This window comes from Bicyclus anynana, chromosome 14 (assembly GCF_947172395.1).
Source record: "Bicyclus anynana chromosome 14, ilBicAnyn1.1, whole genome shotgun sequence".
Classification (NCBI taxonomy): Eukaryota; Metazoa; Arthropoda; class Insecta; order Lepidoptera; family Nymphalidae; genus Bicyclus; species Bicyclus anynana.
In genome coordinates, this window is record NC_069096.1 from 15,422,934 (window position 1) to 15,438,468 (window position 15,535).

A 15,535-nucleotide genomic window follows, 5' to 3' on the forward strand; every position below is an offset into this window, starting at 1 on the left:
TTCCCGATGTTGCGAGCCTAAAAAAACAAAATTTATATTCGCATGTTACACGGAATGTTTAATTTTGTTATTGAAAACCATACACTGATAGATACAGCGCTGTTTTGAGCCCACGCTTTAAAATGGTTGCAAAAACAACATGAGCCGAATGAAAATCTTTGAACCACAATGTAAACTTTGGCGTGAATGAATTAAATAGACATTAGAATTACTATTTATTAATACTTTTAATACTTATAGGCTCTTCATCATCATCATCACCATCATTAACAGCCAATGGACGTCCACTGTTGGACATAGGCCTCTTTCATGACTTCCATACAAAACAGTCTCGAGCCGCTAATAGCATCCAGCGGTTCCCTGCAATCCGGTTGATGTCCTTGATCCTAGTGAGGTAATCGCTTTTTGGTGCGGGGTCGCCATTCCAGCACCTTGGGACCCCCAACATCCATCTGCTCCTCGAACTGTGTGCCCTGCCCATTGCCACTTCAGCTGCGCCATTTGCTACAGATACTAATATTAATTGTCTACAACTGATTTATTTTTTTAAAACTATAGTTACTGGAACAGTTGGGCCCACCTGATTTTAAGTGGTTAAATTTTTTCAGGTCGAGCATGATGGGTTTTTTAAATCAGCATATTTAACGATCCACTATAGGGCCAACAGGACTATTTACTAACTTTGACGTATATTAGTAGACATAATACGAAATTTCATCATCATCATTATCAACCTATATTCAGCTCATTGCTGAGCTCGAGTCTCCTGTTAGAATGAGAGGCGTTAGGCCAAATAGTCCACCACGCTGGCGAAATGAGGATTGGCAGTACCAACTAGTTATTGTCAATAATTCTTAAGTCACGTGATTTCGTATTCACTATTTATTTAATGCTAACTGTAGCTAACATACTATAAAATAGTAAATTGGCCGGCAGGCCTACCTACTTGTAATGTTTTAGAGCTTAGACCCGCCCCGCTATTCTAATGCTGGTTGGCTGGGTATTAATGTTAGCTCAACAGAGGACTCGTCCCAGGATAATTCAAAGCCGCATAGCCTAACCCCAGGATTAACAAAGCAGTTATTTGCGTTTACAAAAATATTATCCCAAATTGGCCCAACTGGCAGAATAAAACTCTCTAGGCAATATCGAATTAAACTCCACCAGAAAGTTGTCAGCACTAAAGGTGTCGAGCAAACAAATCGAAGATTAAACTCCAATTAACCAGCACTAGTCGACCCTTGCCTTTCGCCAGCACTATTGGTAATAGAAAGCGCCCCGCGACAAACCGAACCTTTATAAATCAAGCTACACAAATAAGCCCCGCGACGGTCGTGAGTCGTCGGCAAATAATGCCATAGTGATGGGCGAGTGCAGGCTGATGTTATATCGAGAGGTAGGTAGTTCTGTAAAATTTCTAACTATTGACAGTTAAATTTTAAATAAAAGGTTTTATAAAATAAGTACCTTAGTATTAAAAATTTTAAGTACCTAAAATAAATTATTGTATCATTTATTTTAGGTAGGTTACAGAAAACGTTTTGTCATTAATCTCATAAATTGATCACATTTTTACCTTGAAGTGAATCTTATTTCGTTTTAAGTGCTATTTGTAATACGAGTATACCTTAATCAAATTACTTAAATTAATACATCAAGGAGAGAGATATTATAATATCGTTTATTTATACCAATAGAAAAGCCCGCAAATTATAGGTGGCTGAGCAATGAGCGCATAACTCAGAGGATATTGAACATTATGCGGATAAGTTTTAAATTTTATACCAACAATTGGTATATCAATATTTCTTTGGTACATGCAGCCCAATGCAGAGCTGGATCCTTTTTCAAGGTTGTGCCAAATGTGACACAGTGGTATTCTGATGCTTGGACCAAGTGGTTTGAGTATCAGGCACTACAATAGTGTTAAGGGGTTAAGTGTGGCACACTTTTTAAAATAAATGTTTCTTCTTTCTTTCTTTTTAACAATTGAAAGTCTTATGTGTCTTTAATTCCAAATGACGAGCTGTCTCAAAAACTTTTATTTCAACCAAATAGACAAAATATACTCAAGCCTATACAACGCTTTTTAACAGATGGCACGCAAACGAGCCCATCATATTAAACTATCGATATTGCAAAGTAAAATTTGAAAATCGGTCCATCCCTACCGGTAGTGAAGCCCGCAAATTATAGGCGGCGGTGGAGCGCGGAACGTGTTTCCCCGAGCCCGCGATCCCGCTTCTGATCAGTGCGGACATTACTCAGCGGATATTGTGCTTTACGCCGATAGCGCCAGATAGGCCTTTGAGTTCTACATCAACATTTATTTTCGGTCCTTGTGGAAATTCCTTTTTTATTTTGCCAGCTCCTATGTTACACTCTTCCCGTATTTGAGGATATTATTATGGCACAATATGAATTCCTTATGAATGAAAAAAGAATGGAACTTCTTAAAACACAACTTTTCACATATCTTAAAATGATTACAGGACAGAATATTGCGCTTTTTCGGTTCTTGTTTTGTTTGTTGCATATTTATTATGTCTTGGTCTCTGGTTGGTCTCTACAAAAATAATCGTCATGCTTTCCGTATTACCGGTTATTATAAATCGTAAATCAAAGTTTTAATTTCAGTCAAGACAGAGAACATTTACTAGACATTTACTAGATAGTTGATAATTAATTTATGTAACATTTAACTTTACGAATCCAAATCCAACAACACCCAGATTCGACATTTTTGTCATGTCTAAGTGTCCTTTTTGTCAAGAAAAATGGTGTTTTCACTGCTTTGAAGTATAAAGCCTGATTTTTTTTAAAATCTTTTATGGCATTTTCAATAAACATTAAATAATTAATTTATAACAGGTGACAACCCTAGAAGTGCTCCAATGCTCGAGCAAGATACGGGCAGCGCCTTGCAAGCAAAATCGTAAAGTCGGTCAATAAAAAAGGAAAGAAAAACAGAACATCGATCCCGACACTTCACCTCCCTAGCTTGATGGGCGATCGTAAATTTACGGTGGAATTCATAGTCGTAGTAGGGGGCCCCTAAGGGGATTATTCAGCCGCTATGTGTCGAATTCAACCCCTACGCGTTTCATAGACAAAAGAAACCCCTCATTTGACAGGAGCTGGCGGCTGACTGCTGAATTACCGATATTTGTCAGCCAAACCATCCCCTGGCATTTTTTTTTGTTGTTATTCGTGATTTATTTATTAGAAAGTGGACGTTCGGATCGTTATAAGTGAAGTTATAAACAGCGAGTTATATCAGTGCCCAAGATATATATTCGTAATTGCGTAAACCCAGTATAATACTATGGCGATATGGAATGTACGAAAGATTCTCATATTAGGCATAATATGCCTCTGTTTGATGAAGAATGAACACAGAAGACCAAGAGAGGAATACCAATACCGCTAGTATTATACATTCTAGCAGCACTTCGATTCTATGAAACGGGATGTTTTCAGGTACGTACCTTTGTTCATTATCAATAATTTTTTGTTCATGAAGACGCCGCGCGGTTTCACCCTGTGTGGTTCCCATTTCCGTAAGAATATGGGGATAAAATATAGCCTATAGAGCTCGGGAATAGTGTAGCTTCCCAACAGTGAAAGAATTTTTTAAATTGGTTCAGTAGTTCCAGAGCCTATTCAAAACATACAAACAAACAAATCTTTCCTGTTTCTATTATTAGTAAAGATAAATTAGGAGTAGATATAAAACCAATTAGCCCAGTGGGTATGACCCCTGCCTTTGATTATGATGGTGTAGGTTCCCAACAGTGATAAAATCTTTCAAATCAGTTCAGTAGTTACAGATCCTATTCAAAACAAACAAACAAATTTTTCCTGTTTATAATATTAGTATAGATAAATTAGGAGTAGGTCAAAATCCATATAGCCCAGTTGATATGACCTCTGCCTTCTATTCGGAGGGTGTAGGTTCAAATGCTGTCTGAAACATGCACCTCCAAATCATTTCAGTTATGTGCATTTTATGAATTTAAATGTATATCACATTTCTCATACAGTGAAGGAAAAACATTGTCTCTACATGTGTGAAGTCTGCCAATTCACATTGGGCCAGAGTGGTGGACCTTATCCCTCTCATTCTGAGAGGAGACTCATGCTTAACATACTCATGATGAAGAATTTAATTAGTTTGTTTGTAATCTAACCTATATAAATGTTAGGTATACCTATCTAGTTTTGATTTAGGAAATATACCTATAACCTACATAAATGTGACTAACATAATGTTTATTTTCAGACTGTATGTGCATTCCATCAAGCATTCTATGAAATAACAGAAATGCCACAAGTCAAGCTGTATTGATGGCACGCATAGGTATACATATAAACAACCCCGGAGGACCCTATGCACAGATTTAAAGAAACCGGCTATCATGGCAGGGAATAGCAGTGATGAGCTCTGAGAATACTGTTTTACCAAGAATACTGAGAATACTTTGGTCCTTGAAAATCCGAGTTTTCAGATCACAGTAATTGGAAGACCCACATACCTTGAAAAGTCAGCAGCATTTAATATAGAGGTAGTAGGAGTGAGTGCAGTATGTTGTAAGGTGGTCACTCACTCTGAAGTCCATAACAATAGAAAATGTATACAAATCTTAATTGAATGAAATTTATTGATTCACATCTTTAATAAAGATAATTATTAAATGTTTACTTCTGCATTTTTCATTTAAGTCTGGCCCTATAAAAATATACAATAATAACAATAAGTTATATGTAAATTATGTATTTATTGTTGTTATTAATTAAACTTTGTATTAAAAGGATATAGGTTTGATTTTAGAATTGCAATAAGTACTGTGTGGTTCATTATTATCAGCCCATTACCGGGCCAAGCCTACCTCCTAAATATATAATATTATGTGATCTAAAGCTTTGTGAAATGCAATTTTACCACTATTCCTAAGGATAAGCTACACTTATATTTATTTACTGCACTTACTATAAATTGTAAGAAAATACAGCATAATAGTACCTACTTGTAATTATTTCAGGTAATTATAGGTGGTTTTGAGTAAAATAAACAAATTTCCTCTTACAATATTTTTTTTATTTCAAGTATTGTAACATTACAAAAGTATGAAATATCAAACTACTTATATAGTAAATAGTATGCTTGGGATTTCTCTGCGTGATCGTTTCACAAATGAGGAGATCCGCAGACAAACCAAAGTCACTGACATAGGTAGCACAGCGAGTCGTGAAGCTGAAGTGGCAATGGGCAGGCCACATAGTTCGAAGAGCCGATGAAATCGCAGTGTTGGTCGAACCCCCACTAGGTGGACCGAGGGCATCAAGCGGGTTGCAGGGAGCCGCTGGACGCTGGCCCCTCGAGACCGTTGTGTTTGAAAGTCCATGCAAGACGGCTATGTCCAGCAGTGGACGTCCATCGGCTGATAATTTTGTATATGATCATGTTCGTCCACATAACTTCAATATTTTTCTAACAACTCCTTCTTGTGAGAAAGAAACTTTTTGATAAAACTGATCTATTGTACACTTGAACGAATTAAATTTTACTACGATAAATAAAAACAAAAAGTAAATGAAAATATTAGAAACTCAATTATTTTGTAAAATGTCAAAGAATTAACAAAATACGTCTCTCTGTGGTTGTGTCACAGAATTTTCAAAGATCTAATGTAAAATCATAGACAACATTTGCTTGAAACTCCAGTCACCTAGGGGCTCTCCAGTAGTTTGTTTATGAAATGCAATGAAGGATGATTCAATAGTCAGCCCCTGGGTGAATACTGAATATTGGTTTGTGGGGGATTGTTCACTTCACGACTATGAATTCCAGGGTTAAAGTTTGCATTTTGATGGAGAGAACATTTTGTTTGCCTTGTACGATCCATCCGTAAATAGCTGTTAAGGGTTGTACAGACACTTTGGTTATTTATTTTATGAAGGTTTTTTACGTGCAAAGTGTATATGTAGTAAGTAGTGGAGCTTTTTGTGACAGAGCCCGATCGGGCAATTACCTACTACCGTCACGATTTTTTCTCTAGACAAGCAGCATTACTGCGTTCCGGTTTGAAGGTCTTTTTGAATATAATATAATTTGCTCCGGTTGGCGTTTGATGTCGTCAGAGGATCTAGAGAAATTTGAACCAGAGGGGAAGTAAGCAAATTAAAATAACAATATAATAAAGTTTAAAGTTAAAAGAATGTTTCAAAAATAATGTCTGTATACATTGTACATAATTATATGAAAATTTAACTAAACATTTCACATACCTACCTTAATTATTATTATATAAATTAAATTGGATGATACGAAAAGTTCAATTTTAGCACAAGAAATCGGAACTAGTCACAACAGTGGCACTTGTCATTTTACTGACTGGAATTAATAATCGTACAATAGTGGTAAGAAATATTGTCGAAGGGGTGGTGGGAAAAATAATATTGAGAACCTACGGTTAAGAGGAACTTTCGTACATGTATGTGGCTTGTAGGGTTGGAAAATCTGTCAAGACGTAATCGTAGTTAAATTGTTATTGGTTGCGAGTGGCATAAGAAATCGGGGTCCAATATAATAATGAAGAGATTCCGACCTCACTTTACGAATCTAAAGCATTCGCAACTCGAAACTTTCGTACAAGACAAATACTGAGCCAACAGGGAATCGGGAATATGCAGAATTCTGTAATCCAATTAACTCAATCCCCTTTAATAATAATCGTTATCCAAAACGTCTGTCCGTCGAGAGTCGAGACCAATCGATATTCCGGTAGTACGGATAAAGTAAACACATCGATTCATGGTGCCGAATCGATGTTACATTGGATAAATAGCTACATGTAGGAGTTTAATTACCCTAACATTGGTGCCTTGCATCGAAATAAGAACTATTGGAGCGTTTTATTAATATTTCTCACCGGCCAGCCCGCGTTAACACGGTGGGCCTAAGCTCCATATTCCCTCTTCTATAAGGAGAGAGGTCTGGTACAATAGTGGACCCTTAAAATAGGCTGATGGTGAATTTTTCTCAGATTAGATTGTTGAAGGCGAAGATTGGGGTTGACGATATTTCACATTATTGAATGTAATGAAGTTTACGAGGTAGTTTTAGGCCTAGACTGTTGAGGGTGCTATGAAGATACGTAGAAAATAAAATACGCGGGGTAGTTTTTGGCCCGAGCCTTTGCGAGGAGCTAAATATAATCCAAGTTTGTTACACTTTACCTTTCACTACGACTGATAAATTACGGTCATTTATTCTTTTTAAACTGAGACATATTCGTAGGTGTGTAATGCTCTCTTTACAAATTACACAGGCAACCAGAACAGGACAATGCTGCTTGGTAGCACAATTATGCATGGTAGAACTTTTCCACTTAAACTGTGTCGTAAAAATTCACTACTACTATATGCTTCTATTATCTTAATATATAAATGCGAAAGAATAACGAATATCATTCATCACGAAATCTCGAAAACCTCTAGATGTACAAAGCTGAAATTTGGCAGAGAGGTAGTTTATAGTTAGTAGGTATCCACTAAGAACAGATTTTGCGATGGGGCTGGATTAAAGAAAACTAAGGGCGGATAAAGTCACGGACGTCAGATAGTCTACTATAAAAAATATCATACGGCATCCTAGATTATACTTTCCATTGATAATATAGCTCTCTAGCGCATGTCAGCAAAAAACAATACAGTCAGCACTAATAGATGCCATCAGTGGATAATTCGGCTTAAACGGCAACAGTTCAGGGATCGACTCCCGGCCGGAGTATTTATCGCAGCGATTAGCGTGATTGAGATGAAGCTGAGGCAATGTCTGACGAATTGGCGCTCACTTTGACTTTTGCTAAAGACATTTCATTTGGCCGTTTGAAAAACTATCGAATGGAGGATAACTGGGGTGTGATTCCGCTATTTTATAGTCCTCGATGTAATAATTTAATTACAATTTGAATATTTCTATGGGATACAGAAAATAAAATGTCACTAACAACAAAGTTTCCATGGATACCAACGATGTCACAGCGCTGTAACTTTGCAGAATGTTGGGGGGATGATCAGCCCCTGCATTCTGTATAGTTACAGCGATGGGACATCGCTCGTTTCCGTGGCAACGTCGTTGTTATTGATATTTTATTTTTGGCATCCCATAAAAATAAAGTTCAAATTTTATTATAACTTGTTATAGGCCAATATTACATCGACGAGTATAAAGAACAAGAATCGATCTCCTGTACTATTTTATCGATTGCTATCAAACCAGACCAGTCAGACCAGCACTTCGTAGATACAAAAATGAGATCCCAATAAAAACGTGTATTTTAGATGGACAGCTCATTTTAGTTTGGCAGTCTATGCTATAAGGCCCGACGACTACGTAGTAAAAAAGTGTCTTTCCTTCGCCACGGGTAAAAGAGGTAGGAGTAGACCTCTGACTACTTGGCTGACTACGGTCCAAAAGGATCTGAAAGAACTGGAACTCTCTGACGAGGACGCATACCAGCGTTCAAAGTGGAGTTGATTAGGAAAGCAGACCGCGTGTGACAGGAATATGCGAGGTGGAAGAAGAAGTCCATGTTCTTAGGCAAGTACAGTCAGGTAGTCAAGGAGCCTGGACTGTAGTGGCTTTAAAAGATAGCAGGTTTAAAGGGTTCAGACACCCAAGTACTAAATGGCTACCGAAACCAGTGACATGAACGAGGTTTTCAAGGGGTAGGCACTTTAATTTAAAAATTGTACAAAATCGAATATTTGTAAAAATTTTTTAAACATATAGTGCCTACCCTAATTAACTGGGGATATTGTTTCACCGAGAGGTGGTGGTTCTATCCCTGCCCGCTAGACTATTGCCGTATCCACTCCTAACACAGTATTTTCCAAGTAGTTGGAGTGGAATGGCAATATTAGTTATATTTTAAAATATGGCACATATTCATCTATACTTATATTATAAAGAGGGAGGATTTGATTGTTTGTTTGTTTGCTTGTTTACTTTGAATAAGCTCTGAAACTACTAAACTGATTAAAAAAATATTTCACTGTTGGGAAGCTACTCTATTCCCTAGTGCTGAAGGATATTATATTTATAACCGTATTCCTATAGGAACGGGAACCACGCGGGTGAAACCGCGACGTTTGCTAGTTTTAAATAAATAAAACAATGCTGTTATCGCAGATCATCGTTCGAAGACACGGATTACTTTAGTAGTCCGTATTCGAAGACAACAATTTCCATAAACAAAAGTGAAACCAACCTTTTTTTTTTTTTTTTTTTTTTTTTTTTTTTTTTTTTTTTTTTTTTTTTTTTTTTTTTGTCGCTGGGAAATGCGTTTACGCATCCCGTCCGGAGACTCCACAGTCGGAGCTGTGCAGTCTACGGCAGGGTATGTGGGACTCGCTGAACAACAGAATACCCACTAAAACCCAGCGGGGCCACCTGCGTCATATTGGGATGTTAAAGGATCGCGAAGTGCATGCACTTTGACATCCCGACGCGCTCTTCGCTTCATCTGGAGGACGCTAATATGGTGTGTCTGGTTCATGACGACATATTAGTATCCTCCCGCGCTGGACTCTTTTCACTGGCCCGCGGCTGGGGGCCGTTTCCTCCTTTAACAGAAGGGGGGCAACAGCTGTTGCTCCCCATTATGTGCCCCGACGACAAGCCCGCATCAGCACAGACGGCGCAACGCATAGTACCCACGCACCCCGCCGCCTTGTGTCCTTCGCCACCGCACCGGAAGCACAGTCTGCTCCGGTCCTTCTTTGAGAGGCAAACGGGGCCCGTGTGCCCCATGCTCATGCATCTAAAGCAGCGCAAGGGGCGTTGCTCAAGTGCACGGACATCGGCAGAACTCCAGCCAACCAACAGCCGCCCAGTGTCACAAATCTTCTTGGCTGCGTCCACCGGGCAGTGAACTATAACCGAGCCCATTCCTCTGAGGCCCGGCTGCACGTCACCCACCTTCACTGCAGACTGAAGACAACCCCCAGCCCGGGCTACCGCCGCTGCAACTTTCTCATCCGTGGCAGAATCGTCTAAACCAGTGACCCAGAGGGTCACCATTTTTAATGGTCGGTTAACATCCGCTATACCGTCCAATGCCACCCTAAGTCGTCCAGCCAGTACCTCGGCTTGCTCCTGTGTCTGCCCCTGTGGCAGCTCAAGGAGTCTAGCTCCCGTGGCGGCTCGTCGTATTTTCATACCCGCACCAATGCCCAGCTCTTGCAAATTAATTTTTTTCTCAGCCAGTTCAAGGACCTGAGCATAGGTCACCCCCTTTTTTGATGCGTCTAACGTCATCGTAATAATAACCGCGGCGGTTTTAGGAACAACGACGCTTCGCTCAGCCTTTTTTGGGGTAGCTGCGGGAGGGGCCTTCGGAGGATCCGCTGGAGGTGCAGCAGCGGACGTTGCCGGGCGAGAGGTCTTCTTCCCTTTCCTTCTTACAACGGTTGCCCAGCTATCTGCAACCGGCGACGCCCCGCTTGAGCCAGCAGTTGCCGGTGTAGCTCCAGGGGACGCCGCCGCTGCTTCAACGTTATGGATTATTGACTCCGGTGGATTGACTGTCTGTGGAGTAGCTGATCTGCGATCCGCCCCCAGAGGGGGACGAATAATCTTCTGTGGAAGAAGACGCTCCTCGATGCCGGCAAATCGGGCATCTAACATCACCCCAACCGAGGACACAATTGAAGCCTTGAATGCTTCAATTGTGTCTGCATCCAGTGTAGGTGCCGCGGTGCTTTTTGCCGTCACACTTTTAGCCGCCGTTTGCATCTCAGAAAACTCACGTCGGTGAGCCTTCAACTCCGTTTTAATTTTTTCAATCTCGTTACGTAGCCGGTCATTGTCCTCACGTAGCCATCGATTCTCTTCAGTCTCCGCCCGAGACGCGAGAGCCTCCACTATTTCCTGAAGTTCAGTCGCCGCCTCTTTAAAACGCCGTACAAATGAGCCCTTCAAGTTGTTGGACCGAGTGGCCATCTGCATGATGGCAGCGACACTCCGGCCCGCTGAGGCTCTCAACTCCTCAGACGTGAGTCCCGAGTGGTCCTCAAGGCATGAGGTCCCACTGACCGTCCCCTTCTCTGGCTCGAGGACAGGCTCCATCATCTCTCGTCGAACGATTCGGTCGTTAAGCATCTTATTAAAGGCCTCTTCTCGAGCTTCCTTCCGAGCGGCCAACAACTCCGCTCTAGCGGCACTAATCCCCGTGCCACGGGGCACCGGCGTCATGGAGCGTGATGAGTCTCGCGAGCTGGGCGAGACAGACTCCTCACGCCGTGAGAGCCGCGTAGCCGGGCCTAGGTTACGATAACCTGGGACCACGCGGCGACTTCTGCGTACAGGCGCAACCTCCATATTTGCCGACTGATCGTCGGCCATAATTGAATTTTACCCGCCTGGCAAGTCAGACGGGTCTGTGCCTAGCGATCAGCAGCTCAAATTACAAAGTAAAAATAATAATAACAAACTAGAAACATTAAACTAAACACCGACATCGAAATAACAACAACTTCCCATAAAAGGGTTTTTTTTTTTATTTACTCTGAAATACAATAAAGACTTCCCGAGAGTTCTGAAAACCCACAGACTAATAAAACAAATAAGCTAACAACAATTCCTATTATTCAACCAATTTTAAACATTTAAATGTTACAAGCGCGAAGTAAATTATTACTTAGCGCTTGTAACAAGTATCTACTTCGGACTCAAGCCACCGCCCGCGCCGGTCGTCGAAGTCTAAAAATAGATTCGAATACAATACAATCTCTTGCAATACAACAAAACAGTAGTAGATATTTTAACTAACAAACAACGACTCCCCAAAGGCCCTGAATGCCCCAGGATTTTTTTAAACAATCTAACAATACCAACACCTAACTTTTCAGCCTTTTTAAAAACAACTTCAAAAACTGAGAGCGAAAAGCGACTGCGCGCACGTCTGCTAACCTGGGGTATTAGTAAATTAGCTTAAATTTCAAACTTTACCTCTCTGGTTACAGAGCCTTAGACAAAAGCTAATTCAAAGGTCAGCTCTATGTGTTGAGCGTAGAAAGCCACAGTTCCTGCGCAATGTGCTGCACAAACAAGGCTATCGCAACGTCATGTTAATTCGGGTAATGTGTTCGCCGCTGATTAACTTGTTACCACGCCTTAGGGCATACGCAGATTGTACTTGTGTATACAGCAACTGACTGACTTGTTCGCCAACGCACAGACTACAATACTGGGTCTTACATTCAAAACATATTATAACAGATGAAACACTAAAAATAGGGGATTTCAAAGTTTTCCTGATAGTGACCTTGGGTTGTAAACTTCAGTGGGGTGCTCATATAGAGAAACTAGCAGGTATACTTAACTCAGCTGCATTTTCATTGAGAAAAGTTCTGTTAGAAATCAATTTCCATAGACAAAAGCCAATTGTGTATACAATAACTCACAAACTGACTAATTCATCAACGCTCAAATAAAACTATTAAGTCTTAAATCTATACCTACTTACAATAAAACTGTAACAGGTCCAATTCTGTACATTAAAGATATTTTGAAAATTTGTATTGGGAGGCATATATTGTATTATAATCGATACTGCAGTCAAAAATGTATATATTTTTGTTATTTATTCTCAGTCTGTATGTCTGTATATCCGTGTTTTTATAGATCAGGCGTCATGCTGAAACTACTGAATGAATTCAAATGAAACGTGGCACTATATAAATCATAATACCCACTCGGATAAAGGATAAGTACTTTTTGTCGCGAAAATAAAATCAGATGGGGGTGAAATAAGGATTGAAAGTTTATATGGAAAATCCTTCATTTTCAAGTAGCTTTTATAAAATGCTAAAAATTTTAAATTCAAGATTTTTCTAAAATCTGCCCCTAAAGGGCTAAAAAGGGGTTGAAGCTTTTTAAATATAAATCGTCCATGTTTAAAGTTATTATGATTAGTGGACTATTAATTACATAAAAACCATGCAAAGATATAAATAGAAGGGTGTGAAATAGGGGTTGAATCTGAATATATTAAATAGCCTCATGAAATATCTACATCAACTACAATCTTGAATAATTAAATAATTTATTTTATCTTAATCATTATCAGTACGTAGTAGGTTTATTTCAATAGCCAGGCCACCCTCTTTAGCGACAAAGGTGATGTGGGACTTATTCCCACCACGCAGTCTTCTGTCAGAATGACAGGGGTTAGGCCTTAGCCCACCACGCTGGCGAAATGCAGACTGACAGACTTTACATACGTAGAGATTTTAGAAAATTCTCAAGAATACAGGTTTCTCGATGTTTTTCCTTCACCGTTAAAATGCACATAACTGAAAAGTCGAAGGTGTATGACCCCAACCGGATTCGAAATTACGTCCTCCGAATTAAAGGCAGAGGTGTATCCACTGGGCTATCACGGCTCTTTAGTCCGTAGTCTTAGCTTAGTCTAATCAATAATTTTACAGTGAATTAACTACGCAAGAGAGAACGTCAAAACACTAGACACCATGACATGAGAAACTGAGAAGCCATCCGAAATCTTCGCCCCAGCGCTATCTAAGCCGCGGCGAACGTCCCGTGCAGCTGAAAGCTATTAATTCCCGCCATAATGCTGAGCAAACAAAGCTATCGTAACGTGCATGTTAATTAGCGTAATGTATTCGCCTCTGATTAACTTGTTAGTGCGGCTAAGGGCTTATGCAGACGCTTGCACTTTCAAAATGCACTCGTTTATAATTTTTTTTATTTCTTACCTCGCGGCTTTTACCGCGTGGTTCATATTCCTGTAGGAATATGGGGATAAAGTATAGCCTATGTTACTCTCTATAATGTAGCTTTCTATTGGTGAAATAATTTTTCAAATCAGTTTATAGTGGTGGTGGTGGTGTTTCAAAATGCACTCGTTTTTAAACTATTTTTTATTTCTTACCTCGCGGTTTTACCCGCGTGATTTCAATTCCTGTAGGAATATTGGGATAAAGCATAGTGTATGTTACTCTGTGGTAATGTAACTTTCTATTGGTGAAATAATTTTTCAAATCAGTTTATTAGTGGTGGTGGTGGTGGTGGTGTTTCAAAATGCACTCGTTTTAAAAACTATTTTTTATTTCTTACCTCGCGGTTTTACCCGCGTGATTTCAATTCCTGTAGGAATACGGGGATAAATAAAACCTATGTTACTCTCTGATAATGTTGCTTTCTGTTGAAGAAATAATTTTTTTAAATCAGCTAAGTAGTGGTGGTGGTGGTGGTGTTTCAAAATGCACTCGTTTTAAAACTATTTTTTATTTCTTACCTCGCGGTTTTACCCGCGTGATTTCAATTCCTGTAGGAATATTGGGATAAAGTATAGTCTATGTTACTCTGTGATATTGTAGCTTTCATTGGTGAAATAATATTTCAAATCAGTTTGTTAGTGGTGGTGGTGGTGTTTCAAAATGCACTCGTTTTTAAACAATTTTTTTATTTCTTACCTCGCGGTTTCACCTGCGTGGTTTCAATTCCTATGGGAATACGGGGATAAAATATAGCTCATGTTACTCTCTGATAATGTAGCTTTTGGCGTTTGCGTTTCCTGACACTTAAAATTGAAACACCTTCAAAGCAGGAGTGAATAGGCGTCTTCCAGGTAAGGACGCTCTAAATTAAACCGCATTATTGCTTTCAATCATCCGCGTAGATCTTTTATTTCTTTTATATTAATTATCTATCTAATAAATTAATTATCTCCGTGACTAATTTTAACCAGTTTCGTTTAGCCTTTGAATCATGATGCAATAACAAGTGCAATGGATTTTCACAACGTGTGTACACGCCCTAAGCTACTTTATTAACCACGCAGACACTAAATGCTCTTTAAAAATGTTAAGTTAATACGGGTTGATAGAAATAAAGTAAGGTGATTTATTAACGTTATTTCAGTCCCTACGTTCTTCTAAGTTCCTTTTTTTATTCTTTACAAGTTAGCCCTTGACTACAATCTCACCTGATGGTAAGTGATGACGCAATCTAAGATGGAAGCGGGCTTACTTGTTAGGAGTAGGATGAAAATCCACACCCTTTCGGTTTCTACACGGCATCGTACCGGAGCGCTAAATCGCTTGCCGGTACGGTGGTAACTAGCCACTAGGCTGAAAGCCTCCCATCCGCCAAAATACTTGTACAAATACGAGTAGGTATACAGTCAGTCCTGTAAATCTCATTCTCACTAAGGGTTCTATTTTTAGGATTTGAGATATTTATCCATACATGTTAATAAAGTTGTAGTATTTGTCAGTGATTTCGAAATAACTATGTTTTGTCATAGGTATTCACAAGTTTATTTTAATTTTATTCTGATTAGACTTGCGCTTGACTACAATCATGCCTGGTGGAAAGCAATGATGAGTTCTAAGTTGGAGCACGCTTGCCTAGAAGATGCCTATTCACGTTTGCCTTGAAAGTGCACAAATCGTAAGTAATTACAAAATACAAAAATCTATAGAACACCTAAACCGATATCAA

The 15,535-nt window shown here is 39.4% G+C and overlaps 2 protein-coding genes across 2 annotated transcripts in view; both read right to left on the reverse strand.

The window, feature by feature from the left end:
- The window catches only part of LOC112045052 (calmodulin-binding transcription activator 2), a 202,428-nt gene that overhangs the window by 85,623 nt on the left and 101,270 nt on the right, over positions 1–15,535 (reverse strand). The window lies entirely within an intron of this gene.
- On the reverse strand, positions 9,560–11,260 carry LOC128198753 (uncharacterized). Its single transcript, XM_052885560.1, has one exon. It carries the CDS (start codon positions 11,258–11,260, stop codon positions 9,560–9,562), a length of 1,701 nt encoding a protein of 566 aa, XP_052741520.1.